Source organism: Canis lupus, chromosome 21, assembly GCF_048164855.1.
Source record: "Canis lupus baileyi chromosome 21, mCanLup2.hap1, whole genome shotgun sequence".
Lineage (NCBI taxonomy): Eukaryota > Metazoa > Chordata > Mammalia > Carnivora > Canidae > Canis > Canis lupus.
In genome coordinates this window covers 38,395,700-38,410,062 of record NC_132858.1, presented here as the reverse complement: position 1 = coordinate 38,410,062, position 14,363 = coordinate 38,395,700, and the positions used below count along the sequence as shown (strand labels likewise).

The window sequence follows — 14,363 nt, the reverse complement described above, 5'->3', positions numbered from 1 at the left end:
TCGCATCTGGTTTTAAACGTGACCTTTACTGGGCTTGAAAGATACATGTGCAAGGAAACCTCACGGACAAGAGTTCAAATAAAAGGGCCCAGAATGTGGTGGAAATAAATTGCTGGGGAGGCTGGCGTAGAAACTGCAGTGAAAGAGGAAAAACGGAGAGTTGCACACTGGCATATTCGGTGCACCAACATGTGTACGTGCGTACATGTTCAGCCCTAACACCCAGGGCCCGCTGAGGCCAGAGCCCCTGCGTGCTAGCGCGTGCTGAGCAAACCAGACCTTTGTACAGAAGCGTGAAAGCAAGTCATTCTGTAAGCAGATGTCTGAGCCACAGTGGAGTTAACAGCTCTCTAGTCAGAACAAAGTGTGCGTTTGTCATTCTATTAAAAAACCCCAAACCAACCAACCAAACAAAATAATGAACCCAAATAGCACACTGAGAGATGCGTGTGATTCTCAAAGTTTAGAGATTTTGCTATAACTAGAGCACAGAATTCGAGTGTGGAGTAAGGTGTTACATAATTTCATCTTTCCCGATTGAGGGAATTCGGTTAAAAGGAAATATTAGAAGCCTTTATCAGAACAGGACGTGCAGCAGTCCTATCATTGAGCGAGGCTGTAGGCACATTTCTCTTATAACAAAAAAAAATCTGCCTCCAGGAACTATCGCTTCCACTAGGATGTTCCACAAAGGGATCTTTTAAAAGAAGAAAGCTTGTGATTTACTAGGAGACTCTACGGTTGCTGGTGATGGCAGTTGGCTGGACCTACCCAAGAATTTGTCTTAAGGAACTGGATTCCGCTTTGAGTTTTGCTGACCTCCTTTACAGGGATCAGAACCTTTTCTGTGTCAGCTCTAGGGGAGACAAGAGAAAATCAGACAGCGACGGGGAAGTAGCTTTGGCTTTTGGCCCAGCTTCCCAACGGGTGCAGCTGACGGGTCTGAAGCTTACCCTGAATCAACACTTGAACCACAGGGTCAGACTGTCTCAGTGAGGAGGGTGGGGGCTTAGCTCAGATGGTCAGAAAAGGCCGGAGATGGAAAGTGGGAGGACAATGGGAGGAAGAGCTAGTCTCTCTTCTTTAAGTGGTGAGGCTTGCGAGTCTCAGAATGGAGAGCAGAGGAGGGGGTGCAGGGGCAGAGACGGGGGTGCAGGGGGTGGGGCAGGCCAGGGGTGGGGGCCAACTAGGAGTGCAAACTCCGGTGGGCCGGCCTGTCCGGCAAAGCGAGGGGAGGGGCGCCCCACAATCTGGGGGCATGGCATTTCTTGAGATGGCACCCTAAAAATAGAGTCCTGGGCCAAATCCACCCAATCGTGTGTGGGTGTGCGCTTACACACGCAACTTTTAAGCCATGCTGCCGGCTTTTCTGGCTCTAACTCTGATCCTTGATTTCCCTCTTCCCCCTCCCACCCCCCCACCCCCGTGAAAGGCATTCTCTTCAATATGTGACTTCCTTGAAGTCCATTTCACTGCTACAGTGTTCTCCGGGGTTTCCTCTGAGAAAGCTGCTTTCTCCCTAAACATCTGTGGAAACTCCCCACCGTGGGAGAGCCCAGGTTCACACTGGGGGAAGGAAGGGAATGTTCTATCAAAGCTTATACTGGGACTCTCCAGGATGGGTTGCTGGAGACACTGGGATATTTAGGTTTTCCAAGATGCACATGGCCAACAACTTAAGTATTTGGGAATCGAGGGAGGTCACACCTCAAAGGCTACCTTGGTTGTTCTTGGAAGATTCCTTGGTTATTATGTGGTCTACTATGTTTTATAAGAGTCTTAAATGTACGACGAGTGAGGATGTGGGGAAGGGTGTCATTTAATATATCCCTAAAGAGAAAACTGCATGTTGGAAATCAAGTAAGGGAGTCCAAAAAGAAAAAAAAAATATATTCGTTATAGTCCATGGTTCCCAATAAAACAATGTGCAGATACGAAATTTCATCCTTATCCTAAAAACACTCAAAATAATAAATGAGGTCTTGAGCAACGGGGAAAGGAACGACAGAGTTGTGTATTCTTTAAGGGAGCTTCTACCTCTGACTCTATGAAATGGGACTTATTGGGAGCTTCCCAGAGCATTTCCGAGGCTCACCTACATGCTGCAGAGAGCAGTCTTGAGCCGTTTTAGGCAGGAAGAACTGGGTCCTCTGTATGATGCAGCCGGGTGCCTGACAGCCTGCCCTCTTCCCTGGGTCTGACTCAGTGGAGGTGTACAGGAGTGATTTGTGGAACCTCTCATGGAAAAGGAAGAGACACTCAACCATGAATGTCAGAGGCTGAAATTAAATTTCAGAATTTATTATTGAAGCAAGCTGCCTTTTGCCCTATTAAAAATGCAGGTGAATTAGTGCAAAGGCTATGGAACCAGTTAAAGCTCCCCAAAAACACGGTCTGAGGAAGAAACGAAGGCACTGGAGACTCTCTCCTTGTCTTTTATCGTGGGGGCATAGCAGCACCCATGAACGCCCCAGGGTGTGAGGTGCCAGTGCTCCAGGCTCCCTGGGGCTGACAGCCACAGGAGGGGAACAGTGATGATTAGCAAATTTGCCAGATGAAGTTTTGGTTTACCAGCTTCGAAGAACTCAGACAGGGGCTGAGCCGAAATTTACCTATACTCAGCGAGTCCTTTCTCCAGAAAGTGTACAAAGCATTGGTGTAAATACTACAAAGGAAATGCTGAACAAACCGAAGAAGCCAAATGCTTTTCAAGGATCCTTAATACTCCAGAAGCACTTATTAAATTCTACAAATCAGTAATAAAACCAGCTTCAGGTTTTTCATGAGAGCAGATCCTGGAAGTCTGACAGCATCAGTGGTCACCTGTGTCCTCCCTCGGGGCCAGGGCGAGCTAGATCTTGCATTCAGTGCCTGCAAGGCGCCTTGCACAAACGGTAGGTGCTCAGAAAACCCTGACTGGGGTAAGGGAATCGTAATGACATTAATTAATGATAGCAATGACAAGATTTGTCTCACGTGGAATGTTGAATAGGGGTATACTGTCTATAGTTTAACTTTTGTGATCAGAGGGAAGAAAGCCCTCCCTGAGCTAACTATAAACAAGATTATAAGAGTATGCTTGAAATGTTTACTTGCCAATGTATATTCTTCTTTAAGCTTTTATTTTAATCACCCAATGCTCATCACAAGTGCGCTCCATAATCCCCATCACCTATTTCCCCCGCACCCCTACCCCCCACTACCTCCCCTCTAGGTGACCATCACTTTTTTCCTCTGTAGTCAAGACTCTATTTCTTGGTTTGTCTGTCGCTTTTGCCTGTTGTGTCTTAAATTCCACATATGAGTGAAATCATATGGTATTTGTCTTTCTTGGACTGACTTATCTCAATTAACATCATACTCTTCAGCTCCATACGCGGCGTTGCAAATGGTCAATGTATGTTCCTGAAGAAGAATAAAAAAATAAACGTCGCCTATTGCCTATTGCCCTATAAGTAGAGACCAGTGCTGCTCAATCTGGTGCTCTGATATGATCCTTTACGTCATGGGTATTCCTGATTAAAGACAGTCTTTAACTAAACAACTATTTGGCCCATTCGTTTCCTTAGCTACACGGCCTGACTCATATCTTTTCTCTACTTACTTAATGCAGTTTTATTATATTTATAAAATGAAAACAATTCTATTTACCAAAGACCCGTAGTCAAGTCAAAACCCATTAAAGACACAGCTAGGGACGCCTGGGTGGCTCAGCGGTTGATCCCAGTTTGGGGATCAAGTCCCACATTGGGCTCCCTGTGAGAAGCCTGCCTCTCTCTGTCTCTCTCATGAATGAATAAATAAAATCTTAAAAAAAAAAAGACACAGCTAACTTTGAAAATGGAAAGGTAGGCAGAAATCGGACTCACAGATTAACTCTTTCTTTCCTTTTGTGTGGGCATCTGGTGTTCGTTGTTGCGGGGCCGCATATCCTAGGAGAACTCCACTTCATCCTTGTAACCCTGCATGGCCTCCTGAGACTACTGAGTCTCCATTTGCAACTGGACTCCCTTCACCACTAAAGACCTGTTCTGTTGCCTTAGGAGGGAAGAAGCAGGCTGGGCCACTAAGACTAGAAGACATATTTCTGTTTTGCTTTATTTTGATCATATTTGAACAGCAAATATTACCAGGGGGAAAGGCCCAAGTTGGTCTGAACCATTTGATTTTGGTTTCATCCAGTGGCACCTCTGTTCACCCTGGCCCTGGCTCTGTGGTTCCTGTGCATTCCTTGAATGCTAATGAAGGACACCAGCATTTGAGGGCAGGGAGCTAATTTGTGTAATATATTCCTGGGCAGCTCTAGAACCACGCACATGCTTTCTTCTTTCTTAACTTCTTAAGCTCTAATTCAAACGTCAACAGCCAGTGTTAAGGAGGGCGCTATTTTTGATGCATCATCTTTGGATGCTTTTCTCAGTATGGTGGAGTGAAATTTCCTTATTCCTGCCAGTTGTTGAGATGCAAGTCAGGGGAGGGGGAGTGCTCGCTTCCCGCGGAGTTTATAATCAACAAATTCTTATCCTGAGGACTGGAGTAGAGTTGAAGTATCCATCTCCTTCAAGGACTTAGCTATAAAAGCAACTTCTTCAAAGCCCTTATCACTTGCTGACTCCCCCTGCAGCTGCTAGGCAGCCTGTGCGCCGCCCCTACTTACGTGGCTGCATTTGCTGATTGACGCCTCTGACTTGGCTGGGGTGTCGTCTGCCGATTAGTCTTGCGGTAATTATGGATGGCATATTTGCAGCATATTTATTCCTTTCCTCAGCTCACTTGGATTCACACTGATTTTGTTTAGTCAACAATCTGACGGATTACCCTGGGTATTTTTTTCCTCTCAATTGTACCTGTGCTTATCTCTCTGTCACAGATCACCTTAGGAACTCAGAGCAAGAGTTTTGTATTTCTCTTGACTGAGATCAGCTTTTCGTCGACGTGGCCAAATGTCCAGATAAGGGTCTTGCTTCAGAGCTCTTGTGAATTCTGAATTCTGCAGGTGGCAGAGGGAGGGCTGGTGGGTATCACTTACAACCCTGCTACAGGCTGGTGGCTGGCAATCTCCTACTCTTCAAAGCTCACTCTCCCAGGCTAGGTTGGATCTACACAGCTCCCTAGCAGGTTACGCCTCCCATAGATTCTGATAACCCCCCTTAATCATCTTTTAAGGATGGATTTTTGCGATATGTAGGATATTAAAAGGCAAACAAAGGAAAAAGAACACAGGATTAAACTCAGAGTTGACGGAAAATTCAGTGTTCCTGTGAGGAGGGTACATTTGGACAAAGTGGATTATATTCTTGGTTATATCTACTGGTCGCCTCAAGCATTTTCTTTCGCTGTTCTTGCTTCTGTTATTTGGTTTTGTTATCTCACCCCCCCTTCCTTGCCAACTTCATTAAAATACACTCTTATCTTGGACAAAAATTCTGCTTCATGGTATTGTCTATTAAACTGATGCTGGAGGAATTATGATGTTTCTTAGCGGTGGATACTCCTTTCATGCTGGAGTGATTTGTAAAACCCATGACTATGGCTGCTTCTTTAGCTTGCTCCTGGCACAGGAAAGAGTTTGCACGGCAGCCTTGAGACTGCTAACTTAGAAAGACCTGCTTGCGAGTTGGGCCGTTGGCTGGTCTCTGGCACTGTGACAGGCAAATTGTCTCCTACACTAATATAGACCCTTCCCTGAGTGGTAAGGGTATGTCATGTACAACTGTGCCCACAACAGTTTATGCTGAGCACCTGCTTTTCTTATAGGAGTCTAGAATTTTGGTATGTGCTAGATAAAGAGTGCCTACATGAGCAGCACCCAGTATAAATCTTGGGTGCTAATCTCTAATGAACTTCCATGGGCAACAGTATCACACATTTATTATTGCTTTTTTGTTGCTGGGGGAAGAGTGCTCTCTGGATGGCCCCTCATGAGACAGAGAGAGAGAATAAGGAAGGCCACACCTGGTTCCTTCAGGCTTTGTCTGTTTTTTCCCCTTACGATTGCACTGTGTATCCTTACTACATCACTCTAATAAATCTTAGCTGGGAGCCCCAGGAGTCTTTCTAGTAGATCTCTGAATATGGGTAGTCTTGAGGACCACATTAGTTACTATGAGATTCTAGTAGACCTCAAAGGTTAAGTCTGATCCCTAACCTTCTTGGTTGCTTATGCAAAACCAGGCATCTTTCAGCTTAGATGTTAATGTTTACTCAGTTTTTGATTATTCTCTTACTTCTCTAAAGGAGATTGCTCTGCTCTATTAAATTGGATATTTTGTGACATAATCTCTAAAGTTAATTTATAGTCAGAATCTATGTCAATCTAACACCAACAGTAGCTGACAAACTCTAAGCATTGGCAAGTATGATTTCATGTCACATTTTAGAAGAAGAGATGTAGAAAAAATTCTGTAATACAGCTGGAGTTAACCATATTGACCAAAATTGTGTCCAAAACTCTGTTAATTTTAGAATTCATCCTTAACCAGGTGTTTTGGAGTGATGTTAAGAAGTAATGGGATCATGTTGACATGATCTTGAATTTTTGTCTTGTTCAAAAACATGTTTTTATTTTTTCTTAAAGATGCTTTGAGGCAGCATCATATGTAGGCATGACAGTTTGAGTGATGCTGGGGCTTGGTCAGTAGTACTGTTCTAAGTGCTCACTGTAGACAAGCTGCTGAAAATTCAGACTAAATAGGGATTCTATAACAGAAAAGACAGCTCTGGGTAGCCGTGTTGTTCAGATTAACTTTTTAAAGATTACTTTGTTAGGACATAAGAATAATATTAACTATGGAAATTCCTTAGCTCACATAACAGGTCTTGTCATAGAATGAAGCATACCATTAAACTAAGGTATTTTTTAGAAGTGACAAACTCATAGGACAGCTTGATCTTACCAAATCACTTATTTCTCTGGGGTACAAAAAGTTAGTTCTTTACAAAGGGATTAGCACTGGTGCCAATTTTTTTTTTTTTTTTTTTTTTTTTTTTTTAGTGCTGGTGCCATTGAACAGAATCAGGCCTGTGCTTATTGCTAATATTAATATTCAAAAATATTTTATTAGTTCCAGGCATTAAGGATGGGAACCTGGGATGAAATCTTTCCTGGGGTTTAGAGCCAGCCCTTCAGAAGCTTTTCAATGCTTTCCTTAATTGAGTACTTGCCAATCTTTTTGGGGTTTCAAGATTCTAAAAACAAAGTTCTTAAGGGCATTTGAATTCAGATATTGCAAATGAACTCAGGACTAATCTGACCTGCCAACTTAAGGAAGTTGCCTAAATGTCAATTTAGGCAAGCTACTCTTAATTAAGATAAGTAGAATTTGAGAGAGAAAGTGCTATTTAGAATTTGTGTGTGTGTGTGTGTGAGGGAGATTGGGGGGTAGAGGATGGAGGGATGAAAGTAAGAGTCCATTTATCTCTATCAGCAATTTGAGCTAATTATTCAGGACCACAGTTAGGTCCCATTGCCCTCATGTGGACACATATCACCGGTCTGGCTCTTCGCTGATACCTGTCTTGGTGACGCTCCTTGAGATTAATTACAGCCCAGCTCAGGGGCTGAGGCTTCTCAGGTAATGACCACCCAGCAGTTTCTTATTAAAGCTGTCAGTGGTGCCTTAAATGGGTTCCTGAGAAAAAACACTGTTAAAGACCTCTGAAGGCAAATCTAATGAACGTCTTTGTCTTCCTAAAAAGCACAGAGAAGCCCAACGTCAGAGTGAAGTTTTGGACTATCCCGAAGTGTCAAGAAAATGCAACCACTGCGTGAACTGAAGTTTACATTTTCATCTTCCAACCTGAAGACTGTTGCTTGTCACCTGGCCCTAGTCACACACCCTCCAGGGCAGTGTGATACATGAGCGATTTTAGGCAAAAATTGACAAATTACTGTGGACTCAAATGAGCAGAGGACTATTAGTCAAATTGCAAAAGTTCTAATGTATAAGTGGTGGCTGGATCTCCCTGCACACTCAGAGATGCCCTGAAAAGTCCTCTATTTGCTATTTTAAACATCACTTAACCAAGGGAGCCAAAGAAAGAGCTCACATACAGAAATCTTGTGCTTCAATGTACATATGCGTATATATATCTATTGATAGCTAAATATATATAGGTAGGATTGGAGAACTGATATAGTTTTACAAATAAGCAGAGGCATTTACAGTACACAGAAGAAACAAACAAAAAAAAAGGTGAATGAAAACATGAAACGTACCATACTCCGGGACTTGCCCCGTCCCGCGCTTCAGCAGGAGACGGACCCTTCTTCCTCCTGACTTGATGAGTTCTATTGCTCTGGCGTGGGTCATGTCCCTTGTGCTCTCCCCATTGATCTCAATGATTTGATCTCCTACCTGTTAATTAAGAAAACATTAACTCAGCCAAAGATGGTTCTACTCACACTGCGTTTCCAATAGATTAGAAAAGCATCCTTTAGATTACCAGTTTTCAGAGCACATCTGAACAATTTGGTTACAGCCTCCTGCTTCTTAGAAGCAGCTAATTCCCATCTGCGTCCTGAATCTGACCACCAAACTTGATTTACCTTTATAGAAAGTAAAATGTCAGATCATAAAGTTAGGGTGATATGTTACTTCTTTTTTGTCAGTGTGGCAGAGGCATTAAACTTGAAGCATTTTTCTTTTTAAAATTAGGAAATATGTGTGATACCACAATTCCGAATAAACCTGGTATCTCTGCTTTGAAGCAAGAAGTAAATATTTTAGGGCCCTTTCATTGAGCACAGTGCCAGCATTGGGCTTAGTGCAGCATTTAATTTGGCATGCTGGATGGGATGATTGGTTTTGGGCTTCTCTGAGAATTTTTATCATGCATCATTTAAATTTCCCTGGGTGCTATTGTAATATTGCCTTCTTTGTAAATATGGCTGCTTGATATTCAAGTTTGATGATGAGTTTTCTATCACAGTCCTTTGAATTAAAAATGAGATCTTCCATTCTCCACACATGACTAAGGCCCTTGCTAAATCTTTGCCATGCTCACAGCTGATTGCCATAACTGTTTGGTTAAATACCAATCCCTCTCGAATTGTTAGAAATGCCTGGACTCCATAAGCAATTCCCATTTAGCCTTTGTGAATAGATACCTGGAATAAAAGGGGTTCAACCACAAACACATCATATAACTCCCACAGTACCATTACTGTCAGGAAACTTTGAATTAAAATATGTTTCATTTCAGGGCTAGTCACTTAAGAGAAATTAGCCAGGAAAAGCACAATGAGTTGCTTTGCAAAAATGCTATTTTAGTTGGGTCCCTTAAAGCAGATCTCAGCCTAAACTCTATAATGCAGACAGAATTGCAAATAAACTCTGTAGCGGAGCATTATCAAGATGCTGGGCAAGAACAGGAACAAAAACTGGCGATCGCAATGACAAGATGGCACTACAATAAGACCACTCCCTACCCCTAAAGAGAGAAAGAACAAACACATGTTTGTTGTAGCAGGGGAATAACAACTCTATCATCTGTCTATCATCTATCTATCTATCTATCTATCTATCTATCTATCTATCTATCTATCTATCTATCTATCCATCATCTATCATCTATCTATGATTTATTTGAGAGAGAGAGAGCAAGCACGCAAGGGAGGGGCAGAGGGAGAGGAGTGGAAGAGTGCCAAGTGGGCTCTGCACTGAGCGAGGAGCCTGACTCAGGGCTTGATCCCTGACCCATGAGATCATGACCTGAGCCAAAGCTAAAAACTGGATGCTCAACTGATTGAGACATCCAGGCGACCCTTTTCTCTTTATTTAAAGAGGATTTTCTATGGATAAGGACTTCAGTGTAATGAAGGTAAAGACTTCCCCTTCCCCTTTGTGTACAGTTGTCTCTGAAAGTATAGTTTTTGGGCAGTGGAAGAAGTTTCCCTCACTGGTATGACTTCCATATTTCACAGAAGAATCATGAACAACAGGATTAATTAATTTGCTTTAGGGGGCAATGTTGCAACATTTTTCTTCAGGTCCCCTTAATTACCTCCTTTCCCATAAAATAGGCACAGCCTCAAGTCGAGCAGCTTATTGGAGGCCACTGTATCCAAGCCAGTGGCAGAGATGGGACCAGTTCTTACCCATGACTGAAACCTCATGGCGCGGTATTAAGTTGTAGAAGTAAAACAAAAGTTCCAGTGAGGTTGTAATAGAGTCTTCATTCTTAGCTCAGCTTCTCTGAGCTTCATACTCACACATCCACGTGAGTACTGCACATCTTCACCTGGATGTCCAATGGACAACTCCAGCTCAACACTAGCAGACTCGGCTTACCATTTTGATTCCAAAGCAGTTTTTCCTCTTAATTTCTAAATCTGGTAAATGATATCACTACTCACTCAAGCCAGAGTAGTGAGGGTCATGCTGGGTTCATTTCTTGAATATCTCTACATCAGTCTCTGGGCCCTCATTTGTATCTCATTGCTAACTGTTGCAATTGAGGCCTTTATCTGGTTTTCCAGTATTCTCCTTTCACCCTCCCATCAATATCTTCTTCTCATTGTCACTAGAGTCATTCTTCTAAGAGGAATCTCCCCAAATGCTTCATGCCTAGTGAAGCATCCAGGGTTTTCCATATGCTACTGTTCTCTTTGCCTTCCCTTTCCCTGTATGCCTGGTGATCTCCTGATTTTCCTCAGTGCCAATCCAAGCATCTTCCTCTCTGGAATTCCTTCCTAGACCTGTCTTCTCAAGAGGATGCTTCCAATCTCTGTATTCATTTGTCACTGCACCCCACTCTGGTATTTATCACACCTTGCTATGCTTATGCTTTTCTGTCTTCTCTCCTAGATTTGGAGCTTCTTCATTCATCAAATGATTTCTGGGCACCTGTCATGTGCTAGACAGTCTACTAGAGAGAAAAGATAAAGATAGAGATAAGTGGTATAGCTTCTATCTACAAAATATTCTCGGTTTAACTGGAGAGAAAGTGGGTAAATGATTATTATTCAATATATATTTGGTATGACAGAGACATTAACAAAGTGCTAATAAAGGAGGGTCATCTAACTCAGAATGGGCATGCTGGTGGTCAGGGGGAGCTTTGTGGAGATGGCAACATCTCAACTGATTTTTGAAGTATCAGTAAGAATTCCTTGGGTGAAGAAGGAAGAAAAGCGTTCTAGGTAGAAAAAGCAGCATGTGCAAAGACCCCAAGACTTGAGACCATGGTATATTTGGGGGACTGTCAGTTTATTCTGCTACTCAGGAGTTCAGGCTTCATTTTTTTTTAAAGAATATTTTATTTATTTATTTGAGAGAGAGAGAGAGAGAGAGAGACAGAGAAAAAGAGAGGGAGAGGAGTATGATTGGGGAAGAATGGAGGGAGAGGGAGAGACTATCAAACAGAATCCATGCTGAGCTTGGAGCCTGACATGGGGCTTGGTCTCACAACCCTGAGATCAAGACCCAAGCTGAAATCACGAGTCAGATGCTCAATTGAATGAGCCACCCAGAGACCACCAGGCTTTATTTTAAAGGCAACAGTAAGGCACTGAAAATTTTAATCAGCTGGTAACCTGACCAGGGAAGCAAAGAGGTGGCTAGAAATTTCCCTGAGGCATTAGTATGGAGAGTGGGTTGGAGAGAAAATGGGAGACTGAAGAAGGGAACTGAAGTTGTGAGGTTATGTTTTCTGTCCAAGTGAGAAACTGGGAGGTTGTGAGGAAGGGAATGGTGGGGCAAATAAGGGCAGGGAATGGGTCCTTTTTATTTCATTTTATTGATTGATTGATTGATTGATTGATTGAGCAGGGAGGGGCAGAGAGATGAGGAGAGAGAGAAAATTCCTAAGCAGACTGTCTGTGGAGCATGGAGCCTGACAGGAGGCTTGATCCCATGACCCTGTGATCCTGGCCTGAGTTGAAACCAAGAACCAGACACTTAATCAACTGAGCCACCCAGGTGCCCAATGGGACTAGGGGTTCTTTTTAACGATATATCTTGTATGGGATGCGTGGTACATATTTGTGAATGAATGAAAGCGTTCATACATGGCTTATCTTGAGAATCACGGGAGAAGCGGTTATAAGCAGTCTTGACCCCCAAATCAACCCTTGACAGCCACCATTGCCTGAGGACACCTCTGTCTTGAGACAGATGCTGCAGCAAGAGTCATGTGGAAGGCAAAGGAATCTCATGGTGTCACAGAAATAGTCACATGTCATCTGCATTCTGGCCACATACTTGAGTATAGCAAGACTTAGAAAATTTGATGTTTTTATTCTCTTGTGCATTTCTTATGTTCCCTTTGCCCTACTAAGAGCTCATTAGAACCAAGGGAAGAAACATTAGCATGGGAGAGAGAAGTGGTAGGGTGGAAGACTGCAGGGGCGGCTGAGAAGCAGAGGGGTTCCAGGGCCACATGGGGGCTGCTCTGATATCTCCTATACAAGAGTTTCAGGGACAGGGCTCTGGGAAGAGTGAGAGCTATTATTTTTATTGAGCACCAAAGAGCATGGCCTGGCCTCTTTTCATGGCAGATGTCCATACTTTTAGCTTTCATTGCAGGGTCTCCTCAGAAGGAGAAGAGACCACCTTTGATGCTGGTTGGAGCGATGATCCTAAGCCTTCATCTAAGACTTCCAGTCTCTCCCAAGTCCTCTCCCCATGACAGGATACTGGAGGATGTGGTCTGTCGATTTCTTACCTCATTGTAAGCAATGGAAGATTGGGAATAGTTCGAGATCTTACCAAATTCAGAAAAAAATCTGGCATGTGTGGGAGGATGCTTGTCGGGTAATAAGATGGAACTGTTGTCACTGTCAGAGACTCTGAATCTTACAAAGTGTTCTGGGCAGATGACAAAAATGGGCCAGCTCATTCAGACCTACCGTCACTAGTAACAAACTCAGTGCAGGCACAACTCAAGACCCCTGTTCCTCTTTGTGAAATGACAGAAATTGTACAAAAGGTTTAATTTTTATTTTCACCCCACTATTAGTAGTATGCACAATCATCTTAACTGGGACTCCCTAAACAAATTTTGGATGTGATTCCTTTTGCTTCCATCCTTTCTATCTGGATGTATAATGAGAAGAGTTTGTCAGGGGCAGAAGAAGTTCTCTGGTTACCTTCCTACCTCATCTGAGTTCATTGCAGCTGTCAGGATGTGGCCAATGAAGAGCACCACTCTCTTCCCTCACATGTGAATCAATTAGGGGAATAAGTTTGATAAAAACCAATGGTAAATTTGTGGTCCTTTCAGGGATGGAGAAAAAAGACCAGTTGTGATTCTGATGCAGTCTTTTCTTTCTATGCTTTCTGTTATAGGGCTATCTTCAACTAAGCCATGTTACTAAAATGGAACTTTAGAAGTCTCTACTTATCCGGGCACCTGCACGGCTCAGTCGGTTAAGTGTCCAACTCTTGATATCAGCTCAAGTCTTGATCTCAGGGTCCTGAGTTCAAGCCCTGCATTGGGCTTCATGCTGGGTGTGAAGCCTACCTAAGGGGAAGAAAAAAAAAAACCCAACAACTGCTTCACTTGTTCTTAGAGAAGTTTTAAAATATCAAGTTCCTGTTAGAATTGAGAGAGAGAGAGATGGGAGGAGGAAGGGTATGAGGAGAGAGAAAAAGGGAGGTGGGGAGAGAGAGAGGGAGACCCGCAGTTCACCAGTGTGTATGCATTAATTTGTGTGTGTCAAGGAGATGTCAAGTTTAGGAAACTAACCAAAAGACTTAAGATAAACTTCTAGGTATTATTTTTTTTTCCTATGGGAAAAGTACTTATATCTGTGTTTCCCTTTGGGCAACTAAAAATGCTGTAACAATGTCTTAGGGGCAAGGGATGAGATAAGACCTTCCTCTCACAAACTGATGGTTGGCTGAGGGAATGGCAGGGGGGTGATGGGCAAAATGGGTGAAGGGGGTGGGAGGTACAGGCTTCCCATTACGGAATGAGTAAGTCCCAGGGATGAAAGGTGCAGCGTAGGGAAGAGAGTCAATGGTACTGTAATAGTGTGTGTGGTGACAGAGGGAGCTACGCTTGTGGTGAGCACAGCATAACGCATCGACTTGTTGAACACTGTATTGTACTCCTGAAGCTAATGTAATGTTGGGTGTCAACTATACTTCAACTGAAAAAAGAGAGAGAGAGAGAGAGAGAGAGAGAGAGAGAGAAAGAGAGAGAGAGAAAAGAAAAGAAAAAAGGAAAAAGACAAGACCGCCCTCTCTCGGCACAGCTTAATAAATTCTGCATTTCTACTCCCACATTTCCGCTCAAACTCGTGGTGGAGTTTTTTCTTTAACAAACCTATTACCAAATCCTTGAACTTGCCAGGAGCTCTGCAGGCCAAACTTTTTCCTCTTCTTATTAAAAAACCAAGGCAGGAAAAGGTAAACGTT

The 14,363-nt window shown here is 43.1% G+C and overlaps 1 protein-coding gene across 12 annotated transcripts in view; it reads right to left on the bottom strand.

Annotated features, from left to right (window-relative positions):
- MAGI2 (membrane associated guanylate kinase, WW and PDZ domain containing 2) overlaps window positions 1-14,363 on the bottom strand; it is a 1,329,894-nt gene that overhangs the window by 66,573 nt on the left and 1,248,958 nt on the right. For 11 of the 12 annotated variants that reach the window (XM_072791399.1, XM_072791396.1, XM_072791402.1 and 8 more), the window contains one exon: window positions 8,219-8,357. In XM_072791399.1, coding sequence (XP_072647500.1) covers window positions 8,219-8,357 — 139 coding nt within the window. Of the gene's footprint in view, window positions 1-3,228; window positions 3,406-8,218; window positions 8,358-14,363 lie in introns of those variants that run through there. The other variant, XM_072791400.1, reaches the window with a different exon arrangement.